We start from the raw sequence: 22651 nt of genomic DNA on the forward strand, positions 1-22651 counted from the left end.
AAGTCAATATCCCTATATCCATAGAATACATATTGACTCGCCTGTTTGAATGAAGGTGTGTTTTTTCATATCAGATTTCTGGCAATCTTTTGCCACAGCATTGACAGGGGTAGGGCTGCATGTCAGAGTGGATTAGCAGGTGAGTGGACAGGGTGGAGGAGCGCTTGAACACTTTCCCACACACCTTACAGCCAAACGTACGCTCCTGAAACATATGAGAACATAGCATATAGGCCATATTTTGTTGAACATTTTATTTATTGGGTTGTCACATTAATTTCAATCACAGTTGCATATGAAATTAAATTAATCCTTTTTTACAAATACACCAAAACAAACTAATATAGGTCATAAAGTGTAGGCCACTCGAACTCAACTCTGGACTTTAAAGCCAGTTCCACACTATTTCTTCTTTGTTCCCCTCTAATCAGGGACTGATTTAGACCTGACACCAGGTGTGAGCAATTCATTATCAGGTAGAACAGAAAACCAGCATGCTCCAGACCTCATAGGGTAAGAGTTCAATAACCCTGTTATAGGCCATCTAGTCATGCATAGGGTCTGCTTGTGGTGTGTTTTCCTGTATATAGTTTAACTGGCATCAAAACCTTAATAAACAGTCCTGGTGATAATACAATTAATGAAATATGTGATATTGTGTATCTACTTGGAACCAAGGTTGGGGTCAAAACCATTTCGATGACCGAATTAAAATGGAATTCACCCCAACCCTGCTTTAACATGTACAGTTATGAATAGAACTACTGTTCTAATGAATGGGAATGAGGTCAGTGGAGTCTGCTGAGGGGGAACGGCTCGTAATAATGGCAGGAATGGTGCAAATGGAATGGCATGAAATACCTGGAAACCATGTCTTTCATGTATTTGATACCATTCCACTGATTCCGCTCCCATCATTACCACGAGCCCGTTCTCCCTAATTAAGGTGCCACCAACCTCCTGTGAATGAGGTATACCATACTAGGGGGAGTCAACAACCAATCATATTCACCTGAAGAAATCACGCCCAACTGGGCCAATGGATGCCGAGCCCGCCCTCGTAAGCCAGCCTTCCTGGCTAAAATACCGGGGCTCGTATTCATTTCCTCAATTCAGTACCGCTCTTCAGCGAGCCCAAACCTTGTTCCCTCCTTCATGGAACAGTAGTTATATTCATAACTGTACGTTCCCTTTCAGTCGGTCACTCGGTATAATATAATATGGGGACATACAATCACACCCCAAGCCGGCTCAGAGGGTACCAAGCTAGGAGGCCCCAACCTCCAAAAAAGGGGATACAAAAGCCACCTTTTCCCCTAATACATACCCGAGAAACCTGAACGGTCAGAGCCCCATATAGGGAACCAGAACCGGCTGCAACTTGACTATGCGCACAGACACGTTGCCACTGCAGCCCAAGTCCATAGATCCCACGGTTCCAAGAATACTTACTATGCGAGCCTGAAATGTCAGAACTTGTACAAGGAACTGCAGAACACCTGTCGTGACTTGGTAAAGTGCACGTGTGCTGCATAGCATCGCCCAGAGTGGATGAACCACAGCAGCCCGAGGCTCAAACCCACAGAAAACCTTCAAACGCCTGCCACTTATATGTTTAAACCCTCTCGTAGAGGGTGCACGTGCCAACTGTATAGTCAATTACGTTCAAGGATAAATCCCTGGCTGTCGAATTCAACCTTTCAGGGGCCAAACCCACAGATCCCATATCTATGGCCGTGGATGCCAAACTCTTCTGTGCACCTGGAACAATAGCTCAGACGACATGGAACCCTCCACGGGTCCCCGCCCAACAGGCAGATGATCTCTGGGAACCATGGTTGTCCGGGACAACTGCGAGCCACCACTGATACACCAAAGCATCCGCTCCCACCGGAGTGCCCTGATCCCTCAATGTGAAGAAGACGGTCCTGCCGAACCGGACCCATGTCTGGGTAAAAACCGAAGGGTACAGTCGCTACTATGTAGAGATAGGACCTCCCTGGAAAGTAGATCAGCGTCCACGTTGAGAGATCCGGGAAGATCCTGAGCGACAGGAAATGGCATTGCTCCATACAAGCAGATAACGGGCCAGGTTTAGGAGAGACAGACCACGTCCCCCCCTGCCTGTTGATGTACGCCACCGCTGTCCTGTTGTCGGACTGAACCAACACATGCTGGCCCTCAAACATCAGAAGGAAACGCCTCAGCGCTAGCAAACAGTCAGTAGCTCTGGGTAATTGATATGCAGCGCCCTTTGCGCTGTTGACCAAATCCCTCTGTTCCGAGTAGCCAACACACAGTGCTCCCCATCCCAGTAAGGATGTGTCTGTTGTGATCACCCTGTGGGACACTACCCGGCCCATGAGAACCCTCTGCTACACTAGTCACGGGTCCCTCCAAAGAGTCAACGCCCTTAGGCACGACAAGGATACTTTGAGCAACCGATGGCAATGGCGAGATGCATCCAGATGCGTAGCAATCACCCAGCGCTGAAACAGACGCATCAACATAAGTCCCAGAGGAATCACAACTATCAGAGGCCATCAGACCCAATAACCGCAGGCTTAAGCAATAAGGCACAGGGTGCCCCAGCTGATACCGTGCCAGACAGAGACGGAATGCGACCCTCTTTTGGGACAAAAACAATCGATTCAGAACCGAATCCAGAACGAGACCCAGAAACTGAATCAAACAACTTTTCTTGTGATTCACTATGAACCCCAGAGACTGAATATGGGAAACCAGCATGGCAGTGTGGAGCTTCACCTGTTCCTTCGACTCCAGTACGACCAACCAATCTTCCAGATAGGCCAATACACTGATCCCTTGGCACCACACCGGTGCCAAAGCCACCTCCACCACCATAGCAAAGGCAGGAGAAGAAACCTATAGGCCACACACTCGAAATTAAACTTTCTAAACTTTCAGTGGGGAGGAAATATAACCACATTAAAATATGCATTCCTTCACATCTATGGGCGTGAACCAATCGCTGGGAACACCGACTGCAATAGCCCGAGAACTGTGAGCATTTTGATCTTACAAACCTTGAGGTGCTTGTTTAAAACAAGCAAGTCCAGGATGAGGCTCAACGTTACATCACTCTTGGGAACTAAGCAGTACTGGCTGTACCAATCGCTCTATACTTCTGACACGGGGACCAACCGAATTGCATGCCTTTGAAGAGGAGAGGAAGGCTGCGTTTCAAACTCAAAACACCCTCCTCCACTTACCCTCGCCTTATGCCCTTGGGGGAATCCCCACGGCTATCTTTGTCGTCGGTCCAAATGATTAGCCAATCAAGGGAAGTTCGCAACATAAGCCCCTCAGCCCTCGTTTTTGATCGAGTTTGCGAGTGTACAATTATGTTCACTTCGGGGCCTGAAACGCCCCATAATTCAATTTGCGATGATTGTACATCCGTTAAGACTTAACACCTCGACGTCAATATGGAGTAAACATACAAGTGTAAGTTAAAACGAATGTAAATAAGTTAGAAATTGTGCTACTAATGCACATGACGGCACAAACACATCTAGTCAAAGTTATGTTTTGTTTGGTTAGCTTTTGGAAATTGTATAAATAAAACATTTTATTTTTTCAGATGTTCCAGCTAGGCAGGCTAATGTTAGTGAGCTAATTCATTTGCTATCATACAGTAAGTGAATATTAATAATTATATTGTTAATATAAGTAGACATGCAATCTTAATTGACAGTAGCGCATATAAAAACACCCACAAGCTACCAATGGCTGAAAACAATCGTCGCGAGACGAACAAGTGACGAATTTCCGGGCAAGGGCGATCCATTTAAAATGAATTCCTTCCTCCCTCACCCCTTGCCCTGCAAGTGTAAACTCGTCAGACGTCATGATACGTAATCAGAAGTGTCAACTTATTTTGAGGGCTAATGGGAGAGGGTGTGTCTTTTAAGACAGGCGCTAAGACCTTGGGGACAATTGACGTAATGACACCACAAAAAGGAGGAGGAAGAAAAATATTATACTGCAAATGACACAATACATAAGTCTCTCACTGTTGCCACCTGTTATAGACCCCCCTCAGCTCCCAGCTGTGCCCTGGACACCATATGTGAATTGATTGTCCCCCCATCTATCTTCAGAGCTCATTCTGTTAGGTGACCTAAACTGGGATATGCTTAACACCCCGGCCGTCCTACAATCTAAGATAGATGCCCTCAATCTCACACAAATGATCAAGGAACCCACCAGGTACAACCCTATATCCGTAAACATGGGCACCCTCATAGATATTATCCTGACCAACTTCCCTCCAAAAACACCACTGTTTTCAATCAGGATCTCAGCGATCACTGCCTGCATCCGTTATGGGTCCGCATTCAAACGACCACCCCTCATCACTGTCAAATGCTCCCTAACACACTTCTGCGAGCAGGCCTTTCTAATTGACCTGGCCTTGGTATCCTGGAAGGCTATTGACCTCATCCCGTCAGTAGAGGATGCCTGGTTGTTCTTTAAAAGTAATTTCCTCACCATCTTATGGTGCCCCTTTCTAAAAAATGTAGAACTAAGAATAGATATAGCCCTTCGTTCACTCCAGACCCGACTGCCCTCAACCAGCACAAAAACATCCTGTGGCGTACTGCAAGAGCATCGAATAGTCCCCGCGATATGCAACTTTTCAGGGAAGTCAGGAACCAATACACACAGTCAGTTTGAAAAAGCTAGCCTTTGCTTTCCTAACAGAAATTTGCATCCTGTAGCTCTAACTCCAAAACGTTTTGTGACACTAAAGTCCATGGAGAATAAGAGCACCTCCTCCCAGCTGCCAACTGCACTGAGGCTAGGAAACACTGTCACCACCGATAAACCCCGGATAATCGAGAATTTCAATAAGCATTTTTCTACGGCTGGCCATGCTTTCCTCCTGGCTACCCCAACCCCAGCCAACAGCCCCGCACCCCCCGCAGCTACTTGCCCAAGCCTCCCCAGCTTCTCCTTCACCCAAATCCAGATAGCAGATGTTCTGAAAGAGTTGCAAAACCTGGACTTGTACAAATCAGATGGGCTAGACAATCTGAACCCTCTCTTTCTAAAATTATCCAACGCCATTGTTACAACCCCTATTACTAGTCTATTCAACCTCTCTTTTTTATAATCCGAGATTCCTAAAGATTGGAAAGCTGCCGTGGTCACCCCCCTCTTCAAAGGGGGAGACACTCTAGACCCAAACTGTTACAGACCTATATCCATCCTGCCCTGCCTTTCTAAAGTCTTCGAAGGCCAAGTTAACAAAACAGATCACTGACCATTTCGAATCCCACCGTACATTCTCCACTGTGCAATCCGGTTTCCGAGCTGGTCACGGGTGCACCTCAGCCACGCTCAAGGTACTAAACGATATCATAACCGCCATCGATTAAAGACAGTACTGTGCAGCCGTCTTCATTGACCTGGCCAAGGCTTTCGACTCTGTCAATCTCCGTATTCTTATCGGCAGACTCAACAGCCTTGGCTTCTCAAATGACTGCCTCGCCTGGTTCATCAACTACTTCTCAGATAGAGTTCAGTGTGTCAAGTCGGAGGGCCTGTTGTCCGGACCTCTGGCAGTCCCTATGGGGGTGCCACAGGGTTCAATTCTTGGGCCGAATCTCTTCTCTGTATATATCAATGATGTCGCTCTTGCTGCGGGTGATTCTCTGATCCACCTCTACGCAGACGACACCATTCTGTATACATCTGGGCCTTCTTTGGACACATAACAAACCTCCAAATAAACTTCAATGCCAACACTCCTTCCGTGGCCTCCAACTGCTCTTAAATGCTAGTAAAACTAAATGTATGCTCTTCAACCGATCGCTGCCTGCACCCGCCCGCCCACCTGACTGGCATCACTACTCTGGACGGTTCTGACTTAGAATATGTGGACAACTACAGATATCTAGGTGTCTGGCTAGACTGTAAACTGTCCTTCCAGACTCATGTTAAGCATCTCCAATCCAAAATGAAATCTAGAGTCAGCTTCCTATATCGCAACAAAGCCTCCTTCACTCACGCTGCCAAACATACCCTCGTAAAACTGACTATCCTACCGATCCTCGACTTCGGCGATGTCATTTATAAAATAGCCTCCAACACTCTACTCAGCAAACTGGATGCAGTCTATCACAGTGCCATCCGTTTTGTCACCAAAGCCCCACATACCACCCACCACTGTATGCTCTTGTCGGCTGGCCCTTGCTACATATTCGTCGCCAAACCCACTGGCTCCAGGTCATCTATAAGTCTTTGCTAGGTAAAGCTCTGCCTGATCTCAGCTCACTGGTCACTATAGTAACACCCACCCGTAGCACGCGCTCCAGCAGGTATATCTCACTGGTCATCCCCAAAGCCTACACCTAATTTGGCCGCCTTTCCTTCCAGTTCTCTGCTGCCAATTGCTTGAACGAATTGCAAAAATCGCTGAAGTTGGAGACTTATATCTCCCTCACCAACTTTAACCATCAGCTATCTGAGCAGCTTACCGATCGCTGTACACAGCCCATCTGTAAATAGCCCATCCAACCAACTACCTACCTCATCCCCATATTTGTTTTTTCCTGGTCTTTTGCACACCAGTATTTCTACTTGCACATCATCATCTGCACATCTATCACTCCAGTGTTAATGCTAATTGTAATTACTTCGCTACTATGGCCTATTTATTGCCTTACCTACTTACTCCATTTGCACACACGATATATATATTTTTCTATTGTATTATTGACTGTACTGTTGTTTATCCCACGTGTTGTTGTTTTTTTGTCGCACTGCTTTGCTTTATCTTGGCCAGGTCGCAGTTTTAAATGAGAACTTGTTCTCAACTGGCCTACCTGGTTAAATAAAGGTGAAATAATATATATATATTTTTTTAATGATTAATTTCTATTGGGCACAAAAAAAATTGAAACACAACCAAAACAAACAGAAAATGCATCCAACACATGTTTGTGGTCACAAGCTTCATGTTGTTATTGCGTGCTATGAATATGGGACCAAATACTCAACTTTGTACTATTGTAATACACATAAGTAAATTTGTCCAAATACTTTTGGTCCGCTAAAATGGGGTGACTATGTACAAAACGTGCTGTAATTTCTAAACGGGTCACCTGATATGGATGAAAATACCCTCAAATTCAAGCTGACAGTCTGCACTTTAACCTCATAATCATTGTGTAATTTCTAATCCAAAGTGTTGGAGTACAAAACCAAAATAACAAAAAATGTCACTGTCCAAATACTTTTGGAGCTCACTGTATATGGACATGTACTTTTTTATTCTTTGAAATGTCATAGAAATGTGTCTTATAATAATAAAATATAAATGTTTGAATTTATATAAGAGTCCCTCCTGCTGGACTAGGTTACATACCGGCCTGATTGGTGATTTGCCAGTTGAAATATCGTCCTTACCACCTTATATGCTTTGGTCTGATACGTTTACGCCTGATATGTCATGGCTGTCGTCATGGCTGTCTGTGCATGAAGCTGGAGTACTCTTTCCTTAACCCATTGTTGCTACGATGGAGAGGGACAGAGAAAGAGGGTGCGATGAAGAGAGACAATGAGATGCTCCAAATGTAAATGGAAAGCACGGTACAACATGCATTGAAGATACTGACATTTTTATTCAGTGTCAGTCACCACTCATTGCATAAACTGGCAGTACATATGTCTTTGTGATGTCTTGGTCTGTATACTGATTAAAACTGTTTTTAAGTCTTGAAACGAGATCAGGCTGGGTGTCAAATCAGTGTTCATTTGAGAATTCCCATTCCAATTAATTTATTGAATTTGAATTAAAATAGTAGACAACTATAAACAGTACCACAATCAGGATGTTACACTACAGACAGTACCTATAATAAGTATTCACCCCCTTTGTTATGGCAAGCTTAAATTAGTTCAGGACAAAACATTTACTTCAAATCGAATTTATAAATTACATTGATTCGCTATGTGTGCATTAACAGTGGTTAACATGATTTTTGAATGACTGATCCATCACTGTAATGTACCCCATACACATAACATAACTGTAAGGTCCTTAAGTCATCCCTGCTCAGGTATGTCACCATGAGGCTAATCTTGTCCCCAGCCGGCTCTCTCTCTGTAGCAATTAAGCCTGGGGATGAGGTCACAATAAGGCCAATAGTGATTTTAAAACCTAAACCTAAAGCATGTATTTTAAATGATGTATTTACCTGTGTCTGGGTGTTCTTCCTCTGTGGTGCAGTGGAGGGCTTGAAGGTCGAAGGGATCAGGTGTTTTAGTGCAGTGCTTTTGGCTGTGCTTTTATAGGGTATCGCTGATAGAGAGGGGGCTTTCTCAGCCCATCACAGGTATTTAAATCCAGGTAAATGTTTTGGTTCCAAAGAATTAAAGAGAATGAAGATAATGATTCATTTCCAGAGAATTGCAGAGGACCTACGCGGACGTTGCACACTTTTATCTCAAAGTGACATACCTTTAAAACCACCCCGAGAGGTAAATCATTAAAAAGCAAGGGAGTTTGATCACTAAAAAACCAATGATCATTCATTCATAACAATAATATCTTGTTGTTATCCAAATCTGAAAGTGGATAACAACCATTTTTAATGCACACACTTAAGAAAGCGATACTTTGGAATATAAATGGGATTGGAATGTTTCAAAGGTGTTTTCAACATATTTTCAGATATGACCCTATGATGACACTGAAAAAACAGATATATATATGTAGGCAAAATATACAGTTGGGATTCAACTACAGTCAAGGTAAATGTTCGTTAGAATTTTTTGTGTAGCATCCTTCCCTTCTTCCATCCATCCCCAGCTTCTGTTTAGCTTGTCCAGTGGTGCCCCTTATAATGAAAACATTATCTGGGGTCAGCTATGACCATGTGAGGGTGTTTGAGTTGCTATCTATGTACAGTGGTTCTCCCGGTTGTGAAAACTGAGCTCAGATCAGCTCTTAGCCAGGGTCTTGACCTAAAGGTGGTTCTTCTGGTTTTGTCTCAGGTCCTATTTGCGCTGGAAGCCATAGAGGCAATGGTAGGGCTGGTTGCTACTGTGCTGACGACTGTGGGTGATGAGGTTGGAGCTCTGGCTGAAGGCTTTGCCACACACCTGGCACACATGGGGCTTTTCACCTGGAATAGAAGGGCAGAGGGGACATACTGTATTAAAGGGGAAGTTCACTCTTTTATAACTTAATGTTAGATGGTTCTTCACCCTGAAAGTGAGGCAGGATAAACTGTAATGCATGGTTCGGTTGTCTTTAATTAAACAGCCACTACAAATTTCAGCTAACTTAATCCAAATCAATGAGAGTGGTAGGGGCATGCAGTGGCTGTTTAATTTATTTATTTTAAAAAGGCCAAATCACTTCCCACGTCGCCGGACTCTGGCATGCGGTCACTTTCATTTTTAACAGGCACCACATGCCCCTACCACTCCCATTGGTTTTTTAAAAATATTAAAAATAGTTAATACGTTTCGAACGTGACAAGATCCCTATTTCCAGAAAATAAATATCGACTCACCTGTGTGAATGAAGGTGTGTTTTTTCATATCAGATTTCTGGTGAAATCTTTTGCCACAGTATTGACAGGGGTAGGGTCGCGTGTCAGAGTGGATTAGCAGGTGAGTGGATAGGGTGGAGGAGCGCTTGAACACTTTCCCACACACCTTACAGCCAAAAGTACGCTCCTGAAACACATGAGAACAAAGCATATATGGCCATATATTTTGTGAAAATAAATATTTATTGGGTTCACAGTTTCATGAGAATTTTTATGAATCTTTATTTTTTACACCAAACAAAAACAAGTTTAGGCCATATAGTAATGAATAGGGTATCCTGTGGTGTTTTTCCTGTATATAGTTTATAACTAGCATCAAACTCTTAGAACTCCCCGCATTGGATGCGTCTCAATCCACCACATCCGCCGATGTTGCACTTTCACATCTGAGGTGAAAGGTGACAGAGCCAGAGCGGTGTTTGTCAGACCAGGAGACATCTTGAAAATCGGTCTTCTCACAAAATCGTCTGTAGTGTTCCCGAATGTCCTACAAACTATTTTGACCCCTCTATGGAAAGATGAGACTCTCACGAACATGTACATGTTTTTCTCTAGGATGCTCACAAGACTCGTCTGAAGGTCCCCTGGTACCAGCTGAAAAAAATGTATGGAAGTATATATGGAGACTATTTCATGTCCAAAATATGGGGTTAAATACACATATAATTTTTTTTTTTTTTATAAAAAATAATCCTGATCTTTCTTAAATCTCTCAGATATAGGAGAGACACCGCAGAACAAACTTCATTTTTATATTTTTGGGGGATTATCTGTTGTTCCATGCAGTGAATCTGTTATTCAATGCGTTTGTATGGCCTAATGACAGTAAAGACAAAAAATATATATTTTCAATGAGTCTTAAAATTCAAAATCAAATAGCTAAATGATCCTTGGTATGAACTTAAAACAATTCCATATATCTTAGTAGAACAGTAGTTAATAACTTAATTTCCATTTTTTTTAATGATATTTCCACACTATGAGGTGGAAATAACACTCTGAAATTGTGAAATTATGATAATGCCCTTTTTCTGTAAGAGCTGTATGAAAAACAAATGCCCGCAATATCAGCCTTCTCAGGTGGGATGGAACTTTTGTGCCGCATCATGACGTCACAATGTGATCTGATTATAATAGACCTGACCCCAAACCTGCTTTAAAACCCTTTATTATACATGTAATGTGGCAGGCAACAGACCTTTATTGGCGTTATTAGGTGCGTTATTCCTACCTTGACCCTGTAGCTCAAACCCAGGTCTGACCTATTGCCGTACGGCTGACTGTGGGTCTTGATGTGTGCTGATGACTGCTTGTGTCTGCCACCATGGGACTTGTGGACGTGGGACTCCAGACTGGAGAAAGAAAAGAAACTCTGAAAAGAAAACAAACACTTTAATGTGATTTGCAGAAGCGGAGAGCAGTGCAGTAAATACAATTTACCTATTATCTTAATTTAATCCTCACACTGGTCTTCCAGTCAAAAACAGAATAGACAATCAAAGCACGTCAGGCTTCAGTTTCTGCACTTTGACCTTTGGTTAATAAAAAGGCTGTGTGTAGGTCTATCCAATCACCTCAGTGGCATTCCAATGAGTCAGAATTATTCACTATCCATGATGGAAGCAAACATAGCTTTCTCTTATAACTAATATCAACCCTTTTTGATGGAGAGGATTGATGTTTAATAATTCACCTTTATTTATACAGGTAAATACATTAAGAACAGATCATTATTTGCAAATGACGACTTGTCAGAGGGATAGAATAACAAAACTGATTTGGGATCATCCACTAACCTTTCCACACAGTGGACATACAGTCCCAGTGGTCCTGTGGTCACTGATCTGGGGACAGTCTCTGTGTCGGGTCTCTACCAGGAGGGGAGAGCCCACCTCCTCAGCAGGGCTGCCAGGGTTCAACTGGGAGGGAGAGTGGTGGTGCAGCGCAGCTCTATCACCTTTAGATGGGGAATAGCAGGTGGTTGAAAAGTTACATTAATTAGCCCCGTCTTACAAGCAATCACTGATCTCTAGGTCTTGAACACATTGCTGTTTCAGTCTTAACTTTAATGAACATTGTATAATAATGAATGATTATGAGAGAACAATAATACACAAATCTGGCAGATGTACATGAGCTTGTGTTAGCTGAGCCTCAGTGTTCAACACCTACCTGAAGACATGGGACTGGTGGGGTGAAGGTAAGGGGGACTATGTGAGGGAGGGTGGAGGGCTGGAGGTGGAGAGAGCTGTGGTGGGTAGGCCTCATTGTGTGTCACTAGAGACACTGCACTCTTTGGTGACGGCTGTCCCTGAAGGGTACCCCACTGTCTCTTGTCTGTTTCTGAGGGACCCACTGGCACCGGGGTCGTGCCCAAGCAGGGGCTACCTGCTTTGGGGCGCAGAGGGTGAGAGCCCCCCCTCCTCACCAGGAAAGAGCGAGGCATGGTGGGGAAGCGAGAAGCAGCAGGAGCACAGAGGGTTTTGTAGACTCAATCTAATGGAAGGGAAGTAGAAGGCCCTGCAATATGGAGTACATGAAAATTGACATAATAGTCCAGGTGTTATTCATATCAACCAACATACAGTAGGTGGCAGCAGTGCTTTGACTAACACGGTCACATACTACACTGCCGTATTCATAAAGCTTATCAGAGTATAAGTGCTGATCTAGGATCAGTTTTCAGATCATTATGAATAGGATAACAGGACCACGGGGGACCTGATCCTAGATCAGCACACCTAATCGGAAATGCTTTCTGAGTACAGGCCCTGGTCACACAACCACTCCTAAAGTAACAGTACTGTGGGTTTTACTGACACTAAAATTATGCAGACAACATTTTGAAACCATAAAAACGAACTCCATACTGAAATCAGTTCAAATATGCTGAATGGAAATACAGAGTATTTTCCAGCTGAGTTTTCCCAATATATTCATAAAGGAGGTATTTTATTTGGCATTAAATGTCCGTTATGTCCGTTATGTTACAGAGACATCTCTAGGCAGATCGCCTCAGCCAAGTCATTGCACATACTCATTTTACTCTTGAGCTTGGTTGGATTGCTGCATAAACTGTGGCCACATATACTAGCACACAGTGTTATGAAACCATTCCACAGCAACTACCACCCAAATTCAACCAAACACAGCAGACCGTTATGTATTATCCCGACTCACCCTGTGAGCTCTCTCCCCTCTGGTTGCACAGCCTTACAGGTGGCAAATAGTAGAGCATTGAAGACGTAACAAGATAACAGACTAGGGGCAATAAAGCTCCCGAAAATATTAAAACTTGATTTATTTTCCTATGCTGGATTCATACTGTACTGGTTAAAAGCTTCAGATATCAAATATTTCTCATTTGAAGTATTCTATGTTACTAGGCAGAATAGTTCAATCTTTAGCCCAAGGGCCAATGGATCACTAAATAAAACAGAACACTTTCTACTGTGTAATTTTGCAGATACAGGGTGGCATTTGAAATAGCATAATTAAGTATGATGCAGATACACCGGTGGAGATTAATGGTGATTAGATTGAACACATTGGCCGAATTAATTTGGTACGGTAAATGCAGAAAAACTCACCTTATAAAAGAGGAATGACAAATCTCTGCAGCTAGCCGTCTTGAAGATGATGTCTTCAGTCAAGTCACCTGGTGAGATGACAACAGAGCTTTGATTTTAAAGACGATGATGATACTGTACATGATCATTTCCTGAAAGCACAAAGCAAAAATAAACTCCTAATCTTAATTGCAGGATGGAATTGAAGACCGCAATAAGTAATTTATGCCTTTATGGCTAGCAATGAAAATTTGAAAACCTCACTACTAAAAAGTGTTTCAAACAAACTTACCAGATAACGTTTTTTAAAAAGCATACAAATCTTTCACAAAGCAAATAGGCAGAACAAATACATTCTGGCTCAAATTCTAAATGAATTTAAATAAAATATCAAAATATGATATGCCAAAATGTTTACCTTTCTCCTGAATCTCCCACTAGTGAACTAATGAAATTAAACAGGAAGCTCAAATCGTGTAACATTACAGTAAAAATCTATCTTCCTATATGCTCAAGTTTAAGCTCTTAGCTGTATTCAGATGTTGTGTTCAGTGAAGTCCAATGACACTGATGGGGAAGAGCGTGTCTGTAGCACCGTTCCACTCAGCAGCAGCCACCTCAACCACAGAGCTTCCTCAGAAAGACCAGACAGACTCCACTGCTGAGCAACAGGCCTTTCTGCTGCACTAAAAATCTTTGCTACAGTATATAGGACCAAACAAGTCCAGATGTACTCGCTCTAATCGCTTCACTTTCAAATGACCAAATGTCCTCTTTGACTTGAGGTTGGTATACAAATCTCTAAATCAGTCTACTTCATTGTTATATCAAAATGATTCACATGATCGCAAAACAGGAAGACGTGTAGAAGTGAGGCAAGAGAAAACCAAGTAACAAGAAACTGGATGAGGGGAGGATGGTGGGGTCACTTGAGTAATGTGCGGCAAAGTGTCGACACACACAAGTGTTGAGACAGGAGGGGGTTTCAAAATGGAGGTTAGAGCAGAGAGCGATGGAGAGGGAAATCCCAAACAGAAATGAACTGGTAACCCAATGTCGTGATGAGCAGAACGGCAGAGAAAGATAAGAGAGAGGGACGGCGAGCCAGAGAGGATAACGGGTTCAATGGAAGATCACAATGGATTTTATATCCAAATGAAGACAGGGGTGCACACAATCAACACAACGCTCGAGTCAGCACAACAACACCGTACCACCTCGACATGGCATCTGAGAATGTGTAGTGTCAATGTTTATTTCATATCATCATCATCATCATCATCAAGTACAGAACACTGAAATGTTTTCATAATATTGTCATTAATATCATCTTTATTACTGTCATTAATATACTTGACAACACATTGGTAGAATTGCAAGAGAGAGTGAACAAGGTTGGAGGGAGTAAAGTGGATATCGACCTGCTGTTACATACATGAGAGAAGTCCTACACCAGGGTTGTGTTTGAGGCACCAAACGGAAGAAAAGTGACTGAAACCGGGAGGGACTTCATGGACTTGTCCAATAAGATACACACATTTTTGTTTTCTGTTGCAGAACGTTTTAAAAATATTTTACATTGTGTGCCCTAATGAATACAACCCAGGGTATGCATGAGGACACCATCCATAAGGGGGAGTCTCCATGTTTTGTTATTTTCTTCTTTGAGACACAGACAATGGCATGTATAGTGTTCCAGTTTCATTCTAACATTGTTATATTTATAAAATAAAAAAATCTTAAACATATTGGGGATCCTTCAGTCCTAGCTCAACAGTGGCCTTCACCTGAGATATTTTTGGTGAACACCACCCTAAACCAGAGTGAAAATGCTGAACTGTCTATGAAAATTGCATTTGATATACATGTAATTTATATACTATGTATAAATCTACCTACATTATGGCACTATATAAGATTTAAACAACCCTACCATTCGCCACACCCTAAGTTTTTTTTAAATAATCTTAGTTCAGATCAAAGAATAGCCATATCAACGCTAATCATAAAACTACATGGATGACAAATACTGAATCAGAGGGCATCTTCATGTGTATCAAAAAGTATTTTAGTCACAGTTATACCAGTTGTAGTTGGAACACTGGGGAACTCCGCGTCCGAGCACCATCTCTGAACAGCAGTATAGTGTTTGTGTTATGTATAAATTAGACACTGTCTGGTAGTGTCTAATAGTGCTGTAAAGTCCTTAAGTAAAAATACTTTAAAGTACTACTTTGGTAGTTCTTTTGGTATCTGTACTTTACTATTTATATTTGACAACTTTAGGAATTTAAGTGGAGTAAAATGTACTTTTTACTCCATACATTTTCTCTGAAACCCAAAAGTACCCGTTACATTTTGAATGCTTAGCAGGACAGGAAAATTGTCCAATTCACACTTATCAAGAGAACATCCCTGGTCATCCCCATTGCCTCTGATCTGCCGGACTCACTAAACGCAAACGCTTAATTAGTAAATGATGTCTGAGTGTTGGAGTGTGCCCCTGGCTATCAGTAAATGATGTCTGAGTGTTGGAGTGTGCCCCTGGCTATCAGTAAATGATGTCTGAGTGTTGGAGTGTGCCCCTGGCTATCAGTAAATTAAAAAAGCAAGAAAATGATGCCGTCTGGTTTGCTTAATGTAGGGAATTTGAAATTATTTATACTTTACCTTTTATATTTAAGTATATTTAAAACCAAATACTTTTACTCAAGTAGTATTTTACTGGGTGACTCACTTTTACTTGAGTAACTGTCTATTAAGGTGTCTTTACTTTTACTCAGGTATGACTCAAGTACTTTTTCCACCACTGACCAAGACTATACCGCAGGTTGACAACACATGGCATCCGAACTCCCTCCCATTGCTAAAGTAATGCCTTAACTGACTGGTCCAGGATGTTACACCAGACAACAGTGATTTCAGCTGCTGCACTGGTTTAACCTCTAAAAGGTGGTTATTTGTAATACTTGAGCGAGTGAAAGATGGGCTACATGGCAGTTGAACCCCATTGGAGGAGCTCCCTTATTTCCTTGGCAGTTGGTGACAGGTTCCCCCTTCATCCAGCATCATTGTGCGACAAAAGCCAGGCACACACCAAATCTGAGTACATGGCATAATTTGAACATAAGAAAACAGAAAGCATGATACAAAGTTGGGATGCATAGGCTTGGTGGCATAGCATTATACAGTACCTTAATACTACCAAGAAACCTTACAAGTGCTCACTAATACTGACATGAGACAGGGTCTTAGCTTGCTACACTAACCACTCCAAGCATCCACTCCCATATTCCCAGAACAGCACTCACTGCTTTAAGTCAAGAGGAGATCTAGAATCTTAGAATCTATATTTAGGATCTATATCTAGAATCTTAGGATCTATATTTAGAATCTATATCTAGAATCTTAGGATCTATATCTAGAATCTATATCTAGAATCTTAGGATCTATATTTAGAATCTATATCTAGAATCTTAGGATCTATATCTAGAATCTATATCTAGAATCTTAGGATCTATATAACACCCTATTGAATATATTACCACACATCCCCTGCAGTCTGCCTCAGCAAATCAACTGAATTATTGTGATATATTTATATTAATGCTTTCGTTCAGGTTGTCATATTGTATAATTCAATAATATTCCATACGTTTCGCTTCCACTGTTGTAAGAATGTAGAAATGTGATATGGGAAGTGTCTGCACACAAGTAAGACAACGCTCTTTCCATTTCCTTCCATCTATATAGAGTTTGTATGGAACCCTTTCTCCCTTGACATTGGGAAAGCAACCACATGGAGCTTCTTTCTAGACGGCCATCATCGATTCCCATGATCAACTCTGTCCCATTGATATAAACACAGAACATTTGAATGCTTTGGAAACATGACACCAAGCCGATGCATTAGTCTCCCCACTCCTAATGACTGAGCTAAAGCTAATTCTAACAAGCATTTGTCATATATTCAAGACTATTGGGATGATATGCCACATAGTTAGCCAGTGAGGTATATACTAGGCAAAATACTGCTCCCAGTCTGTTAATAACACCTGTGCATTTTAGCCATCTGAAGCTGTAGTAACAGCATGCATCAGATAGTCAGACATTTTCAGTCAACACGTTCAACTGAATGTTTCCATCCATCCCTAAATCCTATTGGTAACAGGCAGTAGAAAGAGGAAGTGTTGTCACAGTTGGCTGTTCTGGAAGGAGAGGTATTGGTAATTCATCATGCAGTACCATGACTGAGACGAGAACAACAGAACAGAACAACAGAGAGAGTGATGACCCTGGTCCAACTTGATCATGATATTTATGATGATCTGATCAGTACACTTGTAGCTCGTAAATTATATATATTTTTTTACCTCTGATCGGTCAATTTCAACAAATTCTCATTTCCCCCCCCCCCCCCCCCCCGTAACTCAAAATGAACACCTTCACAACACTCACACAGCCTTTTGATGGACACATGGCAATCCGTCACAAACTAGTCAACCTCTAGCCTTACCGTTAGACAAAATGAATGATTGACTGAGCCATTGCTGTCCTCTTACAAGCACTTGTGGGTTGTTATCTGCTTTTAGGGTTTAAAAATGCCTTAACACATTTCAAATAGGTTATAAAAGGAGTTGTTTATGCGTGTGGGTATTTCACAAGTCATAGGTAGAGACATCATTATGAAGCATAGCCATAACCGTTCGACAATTTCTTCACAGTAGTTTTCGCACTCGCATCTGATTCCTAAGGGGTGCAAAGTTCAACTGCATGTCGAGCAGATAGAACAGAACATAAAAGAAGACTGGGAGAAAAAATGATAATCATAGCAGCGTATTCGTTCTGTCTCTCTGGCACGCATCGTCATGGACGCCGTCCGTTGACACCTCAGCCTCGGGATTCAAGTTGGCACAAAGGACCAAGGGAACTCAACGTGTATAAAGTTTGGCCGCCGTTGGTATCTATCTTTATATTTGTATAGATATATAAAAAAAAATATTAAAATAAATAACAACGTAAATAATAGCAGAAAAAAAAGAAAAAGATTTGGCAACGTGGAGATTTTTTTGTGGTTGACATGAGCGTAATTCACTTGCCTTGTTTCATTTGCAAGGCATTGAGACACACACAACATACATATTTCAGTAAGGTACATTGTTAATATTGATCTATGCATGTGATGTCATCTAGTAACATCCCTATGATATTGATGTGTACAAGTCCATACCATACTCCTCTTTTCCTACCTCTATCCTTCCTTCCTTCCCTCTCGCTCTCATTTTTTAAAAGTGTGCATTGTGAGGTTACAGTGGAGGGTTGTTTCCATTGTAAACAGGCAGTGCAGGTGGCCAATGGGTCTTCTTGGAATGATGGAATGACAGAAAGAGAGAGATGGAGAGAGAGAGAAAAGGAGGAGGAAAGAGAAAGAGATGGAGGGAGACAGCATGTTCCACATCTCGCTCATGGGACAGTACAGTACGAGCAGGGTCAAGCCCAACAAGTCATCCATCCATCTCATCTTTTACCGATCCCAAGTCCATATTGAAGTCCTTCCAAACTTGAGGGGAATCATTTCATCAAAGCGATGTCCTGTGCATCTCATAGTCACTGCTGTGTGGTATGGTTGGAGTATTGAAAGTTGAAAGGTTTTTTGTTGTTGTCAATTTTTTATCCTTTTGATTTTCTCGGCTTTCTGTGCGGAGAGGAGAAAGAGATTGAGGGAGAGAGAGGGAGATAAAGAGAGGGATAAGTGAAGAGAGATAGGAGTAAAGAGAGAAGTAAAAGGGGGAGATGGAGAAGAGAATGACAAAAAGAGGAGAGACCATGGCACCAACACGAAGGAGGAGGGGAGGATGTCCGTTACAGGTTAGAGTAGGAGTTTAGGGTGAGAACAGTAGTACAGTAAAGTTGGGGTGAGTACAGCATCTCTAATACTGAAGAGATGCAGAGTACAGTATCTTTAGTAGTCTAGGTCAGGACCAGGGAGTTCCAGGGACCTCCATGGCTCAGTTGTCCAGGACCTCAGCACACACCATGCTAGTGTAGAGCTGCTGCGAGGGGCCGTGGTGGGGGTGGTCCGGGTGGACCTCTGCTTCGCTGTCGGTGCTGCCCTCGCTGTCCAGCCTGGCCGAGGGGTGGGGCAGGGCGGGGTACATGGCGTTGGGGGGGATGGGGCTGGGGAGAAGGTCCTCATCCGAGCTCAGGTAGTCGCCTCCGGCCGACGAGGGGCTAGCTAGACACAGATCCGGGTAGCCCCCGCCCCCGTCCCGGGAACTAGGGGCGAACTTGGAGCGCTGCCCGCGGAGCTGCCTGATCTAAAAGAGAAAGAAATAATGTTATAGAAGATATTCATACCCGGGGATCATTATCACAGTCATCTAGGATATTACTGATAGCAAAAAGAAAGGCTTTTGATGCTGTTTCAGTTGGTGAGAAGAGTGTGTACACTGGTTGAAAAGTGACCCATTTCTATAGAAACCTGGTATGGTGGTCTAGCCTGCAGTGACAGGCACATCAGACTGGATTTAACCTTGTGGGTGTGTTCTAAATCTAGTACCTGGTATGTTGATAAGATCTGTCGATAAGCTTTACAGAAAGTCAGAGTACCTGTGGATTTTCAGCTGCCAGTACAGGTTGAAGTCTGTTTTACTATGAAAGAACCTGCTGAAGCACCAACCACTTCACCTGTGTGTGTGTGTGTGTGTGTGTGTGTGTGTGTGTGTGTGTGTGTGTGTGTGTGTGTGTGTGTGTGTGTGTGTGTGTGTGTGTGTGTGTGTGTGTGTGTGTGTGTGTGTCTATGCGATCACATATGAAGCCTGCATCAATGACGTGTTGTGGGTGTCCCTTGCGTGACAAGCCACAGCCGGTCTCCAAATGCTTCAGCAAGTACATGTCTGTGTCTGCGTAAGTGTGTGTGTGTGTGTGTGTGTGTGTGTGTGTGTGTGTGTGTGTGTGTGTGTGTGTGTGTGTGTGTGCGCGCATGTGTAGATACAACACTGATTCAGTACTTACAGAAAACTCTGAGATTTGTACTGAGTTAGGCTGGTAGGAGGGGGAAGGTAGTGGTTAACCAATAGGAACACTATAACTAGGCACTCGCCCACCTCTTCCTCTTCTGTCTCGGTTTACACAGAAGAGCTCAATCATGTACACTATACTGGCTGGAAAAAAACAGATCTGATTCTAGTTCAGCCCTTCTCGAAGTGTATCATATTGTTCTGGGACAAAATCTGAATATTCAAATATTCAAATATTCAAGTCATTGGTATGACAAACACCTTAGAATCATAACTTAAACTGTTACAAAAAAAATTAAAAACATTTATGCTAATTCTACTTATGATCTGGTCCAACACCAAAACATGAATTCATTTGCAAAATACAGATGCCTGAGATTTTTGAGACCGGAAAATTACTGCTGGCTAATTTTGACTTTGTCACGAATGTTTCGATACTCTTTACATAAAGGCTCCATATGACGAATATAACCAATAGTATGCACTCTAAGAACTAGTAAACAGAAAAGGGCAAGTCAGTCCCATCACTCCCTTCTCACGCAAAGCCGCTCTCTGAATGAGCAAGTGTATATTACGTGGTTCAGCTATGTTTGTGTGTGTGTGTGTTTAAGCATGTGAGAATCAGTGTTGTCTAGTTCTCACACGCATTCATAGCTCTCTTTCTGAGGCCTGGGGTTTTGAAGGGGTAGGGGGGTACGTCTGTTCTGTGGTTGGAAATGTCATACAGAGGAAGGCCAGAGTAGTGATTCTAGTATGTCATGCTTTATGTGGCGGCCAACATCTATCATTTCAGAGAAATACAAAAAGCACGAGGGGATGCGATTTACATAGCTGGGTTTCAATGGATAAACTAACGCCAGACATGAGGGCTTTTACTGGTGTGTGTGTTTGTGTGTGTGTGGGGGGGGGGGGGTGGCCCGTGTGGCTCAGTTGGTGGAGCATTGCGCTTGCAACACCAGGGTTGTGGGTTCCATTCCCACGGGGTGGACCAGTACCAACAAAAAAAAAGTATGAAAATGTATGAACTCAAGTTGCTCTGGATAAGAGCGTCTGCAAAATGACTGTTAAACGTTAAATGTGTGTGACCTCGTTCTTGAGCTCTCCGATCTGGTCTCGAAGCTGGGTGATATACTGCCTGGAGTCAGAGTGGTTCAGCTGGCCCTGGATCAGACCCTCCTCCTTCTGTAGGACAGGGATGAGACACACACACACACACACACACAAACTGGAGTCAGAGTGGTTCAGCTGGCCCTGGATCAGACCCTACTCCGTCTGTAGGACAGGGATAGGTGGATGAGATGCACACATACTCGCCCGTGTACGTACACAACCGAACAGTCAACGCCAAGGAAGCAGGGAAGACGATCTCCCCAATGGACACATACCACCCAGAAGAAATCTAAACACACTTGACAATGACATCCATTCAATATGGAAGTCAAGTTCAGATCTGTGTACAAACACCCCACCTGTATCTCCAGCTCAGCCATCTTCTGTCTGAGCTCAGCCATGGCGGCCATGGTGTCAGCCTCCCGCAAGCGCACCGCCATCACCTCCTCTTTACTCTACAGAGAGAGGGAAGACGGTGGTAGAAGAGAAAAGACAGAAAGAGAAAAATTACCTCTGGCGCAAAGCCTGAGTGAAAGACACTAGTCCATCTAGTTGTGCAATAGAGTCTGTTTAAATTGCAGCCTCGCACACAAAGCACACTTATCAATGCCACCCTGGGCTGCTTCCATTCCCCCACCCTCTCCTTTATCTATCTTTCCCCCACCCTCTCCTTTATCCATCTTTCCCCCACCCTCTCCTTTATCCATCTTTCCCCCACCCTCTCCTTTATCCATCTTTCCCCCACCCTCTCCTTTATCCATCTTTCCCCCACCCTCTCCTTTATCCATCTTTCCCCCACCCTCTCCTTTATCCATCTTTCCCCCACCCTCTCCTTTATCCATCTTTCCCCCACCCTCTCCTTTATCCATCTTTCCCCCACCCTCTCCTTTATCCATCTTTCCCCCACCCTCTCCTTTATCCATCTTTCCCCCACCCTCTCCTTTATCCATCTTTCCCCCACCCTCTCCTTTATCCATCTTTCCCCCACCCTCTCCTTTATCCATCTTTCCCCCACCCTCTCCTTTATCCATCTTTCCCCCACCCTCTCCTTTATCTATCTTTCCCCCACCCTCTCCTTTATCTATCTTTCCCCCACCCTCTCCTTTATCTATCTTTCCCCCACCCTCTCCTTTATCCATCTTTCCCCCACCCTCTCCTTTATCCATCTTTCCCCCACCCTCTCCTTTATCCATCTTTCCCCCACCCTCTCCTTTATCCATCTTTCCCCCACCCTCTCCTTTATCCATCTTTCCCCCACCCTCTCCTTTATCCATCTTTCCCCCACCCTCTCCTTTATCCATCTTTCCCCCACCCTCTCCTTTATCCATCTTTCCCCCACCCTCTCCTTTATCCATCTTTCCCC

The 22651-nt window shown here is 43.2% G+C and overlaps 2 protein-coding genes across 4 annotated transcripts in view; both read right to left on the reverse strand.

The window, feature by feature from the left end:
* Positions 1-8223: 8223 nt before the first annotated feature.
* Positions 8224-13974, reverse strand: LOC139568474 (zinc finger protein Gfi-1b-like). 2 transcript variants are annotated; one of them, XM_071390313.1, is made up of 7 exons: positions 13578-13974; positions 13181-13248; positions 11763-12110; positions 11387-11547; positions 10822-10962; positions 9552-9717; positions 8224-9158 (listed from the first exon to the last, which is right to left on the reverse strand). In XM_071390313.1, exons 3-7 carry the CDS (start codon positions 12034-12036, stop codon positions 9031-9033), a joined length of 870 nt encoding a protein of 289 aa, XP_071246414.1. In that variant the 5' UTR covers positions 12037-12110; positions 13181-13248; positions 13578-13974; the 3' UTR covers positions 8224-9030. The 2 variants fall into 2 exon arrangements, with proteins under 2 accessions (XP_071246414.1, XP_071246413.1); XM_071390312.1 differs by having other exon boundaries at positions 13181-13311.
* A 3806-nt stretch (positions 13975-17780) lies between these two features.
* LOC139568473 (EVI5-like protein) overlaps positions 17781-22651 on the reverse strand; it is a 34355-nt gene continuing 29484 nt past the window's right edge. For both annotated transcript variants that reach the window (XM_071390311.1, XM_071390310.1), the window contains 3 exons: positions 21648-21743; positions 21265-21360; positions 17781-19476 (listed from right to left, as the gene is read on the reverse strand). In XM_071390311.1, the coding sequence (XP_071246412.1) occupies positions 19168-19476; positions 21265-21360; positions 21648-21743 (501 nt within the window). In that variant the 3' untranslated portion in view covers positions 17781-19167. The remainder of the gene's footprint in view (positions 19477-21264; positions 21361-21647; positions 21744-22651) is intronic.

The sequence above is a fragment of the Salvelinus alpinus genome, chromosome 2 (genome assembly GCF_045679555.1).
Source record: "Salvelinus alpinus chromosome 2, SLU_Salpinus.1, whole genome shotgun sequence".
NCBI classification, from domain to species: domain Eukaryota; kingdom Metazoa; phylum Chordata; class Actinopteri; order Salmoniformes; family Salmonidae; genus Salvelinus; species Salvelinus alpinus.

What these genes read in the sequence shown, in the direction of transcription:
- LOC139568474 (XM_071390313.1), bottom strand. Translation starts at nt 12,036, where the DNA reads ATGCCTCGCTCTTTCCTGGTGAGGAGGGGGGGCTCTCACCCTCTGCGC. An exon ending in CACCAGTCCCATGTCTTCAG is followed by an intron (nt 11,548 to 11,762) that starts GTAGGTGTTGAA and finishes CCCCATCTAAAG; the next exon opens with GTGATAGAGCTGCGCTGCAC. An exon ending in ACACACCTTCATTCACACAG is followed by an intron (nt 9,159 to 9,551) that starts GTGAGTCGATAT and finishes CTTCTATTCCAG; the next exon opens with GTGAAAAGCCCCATGTGTGC.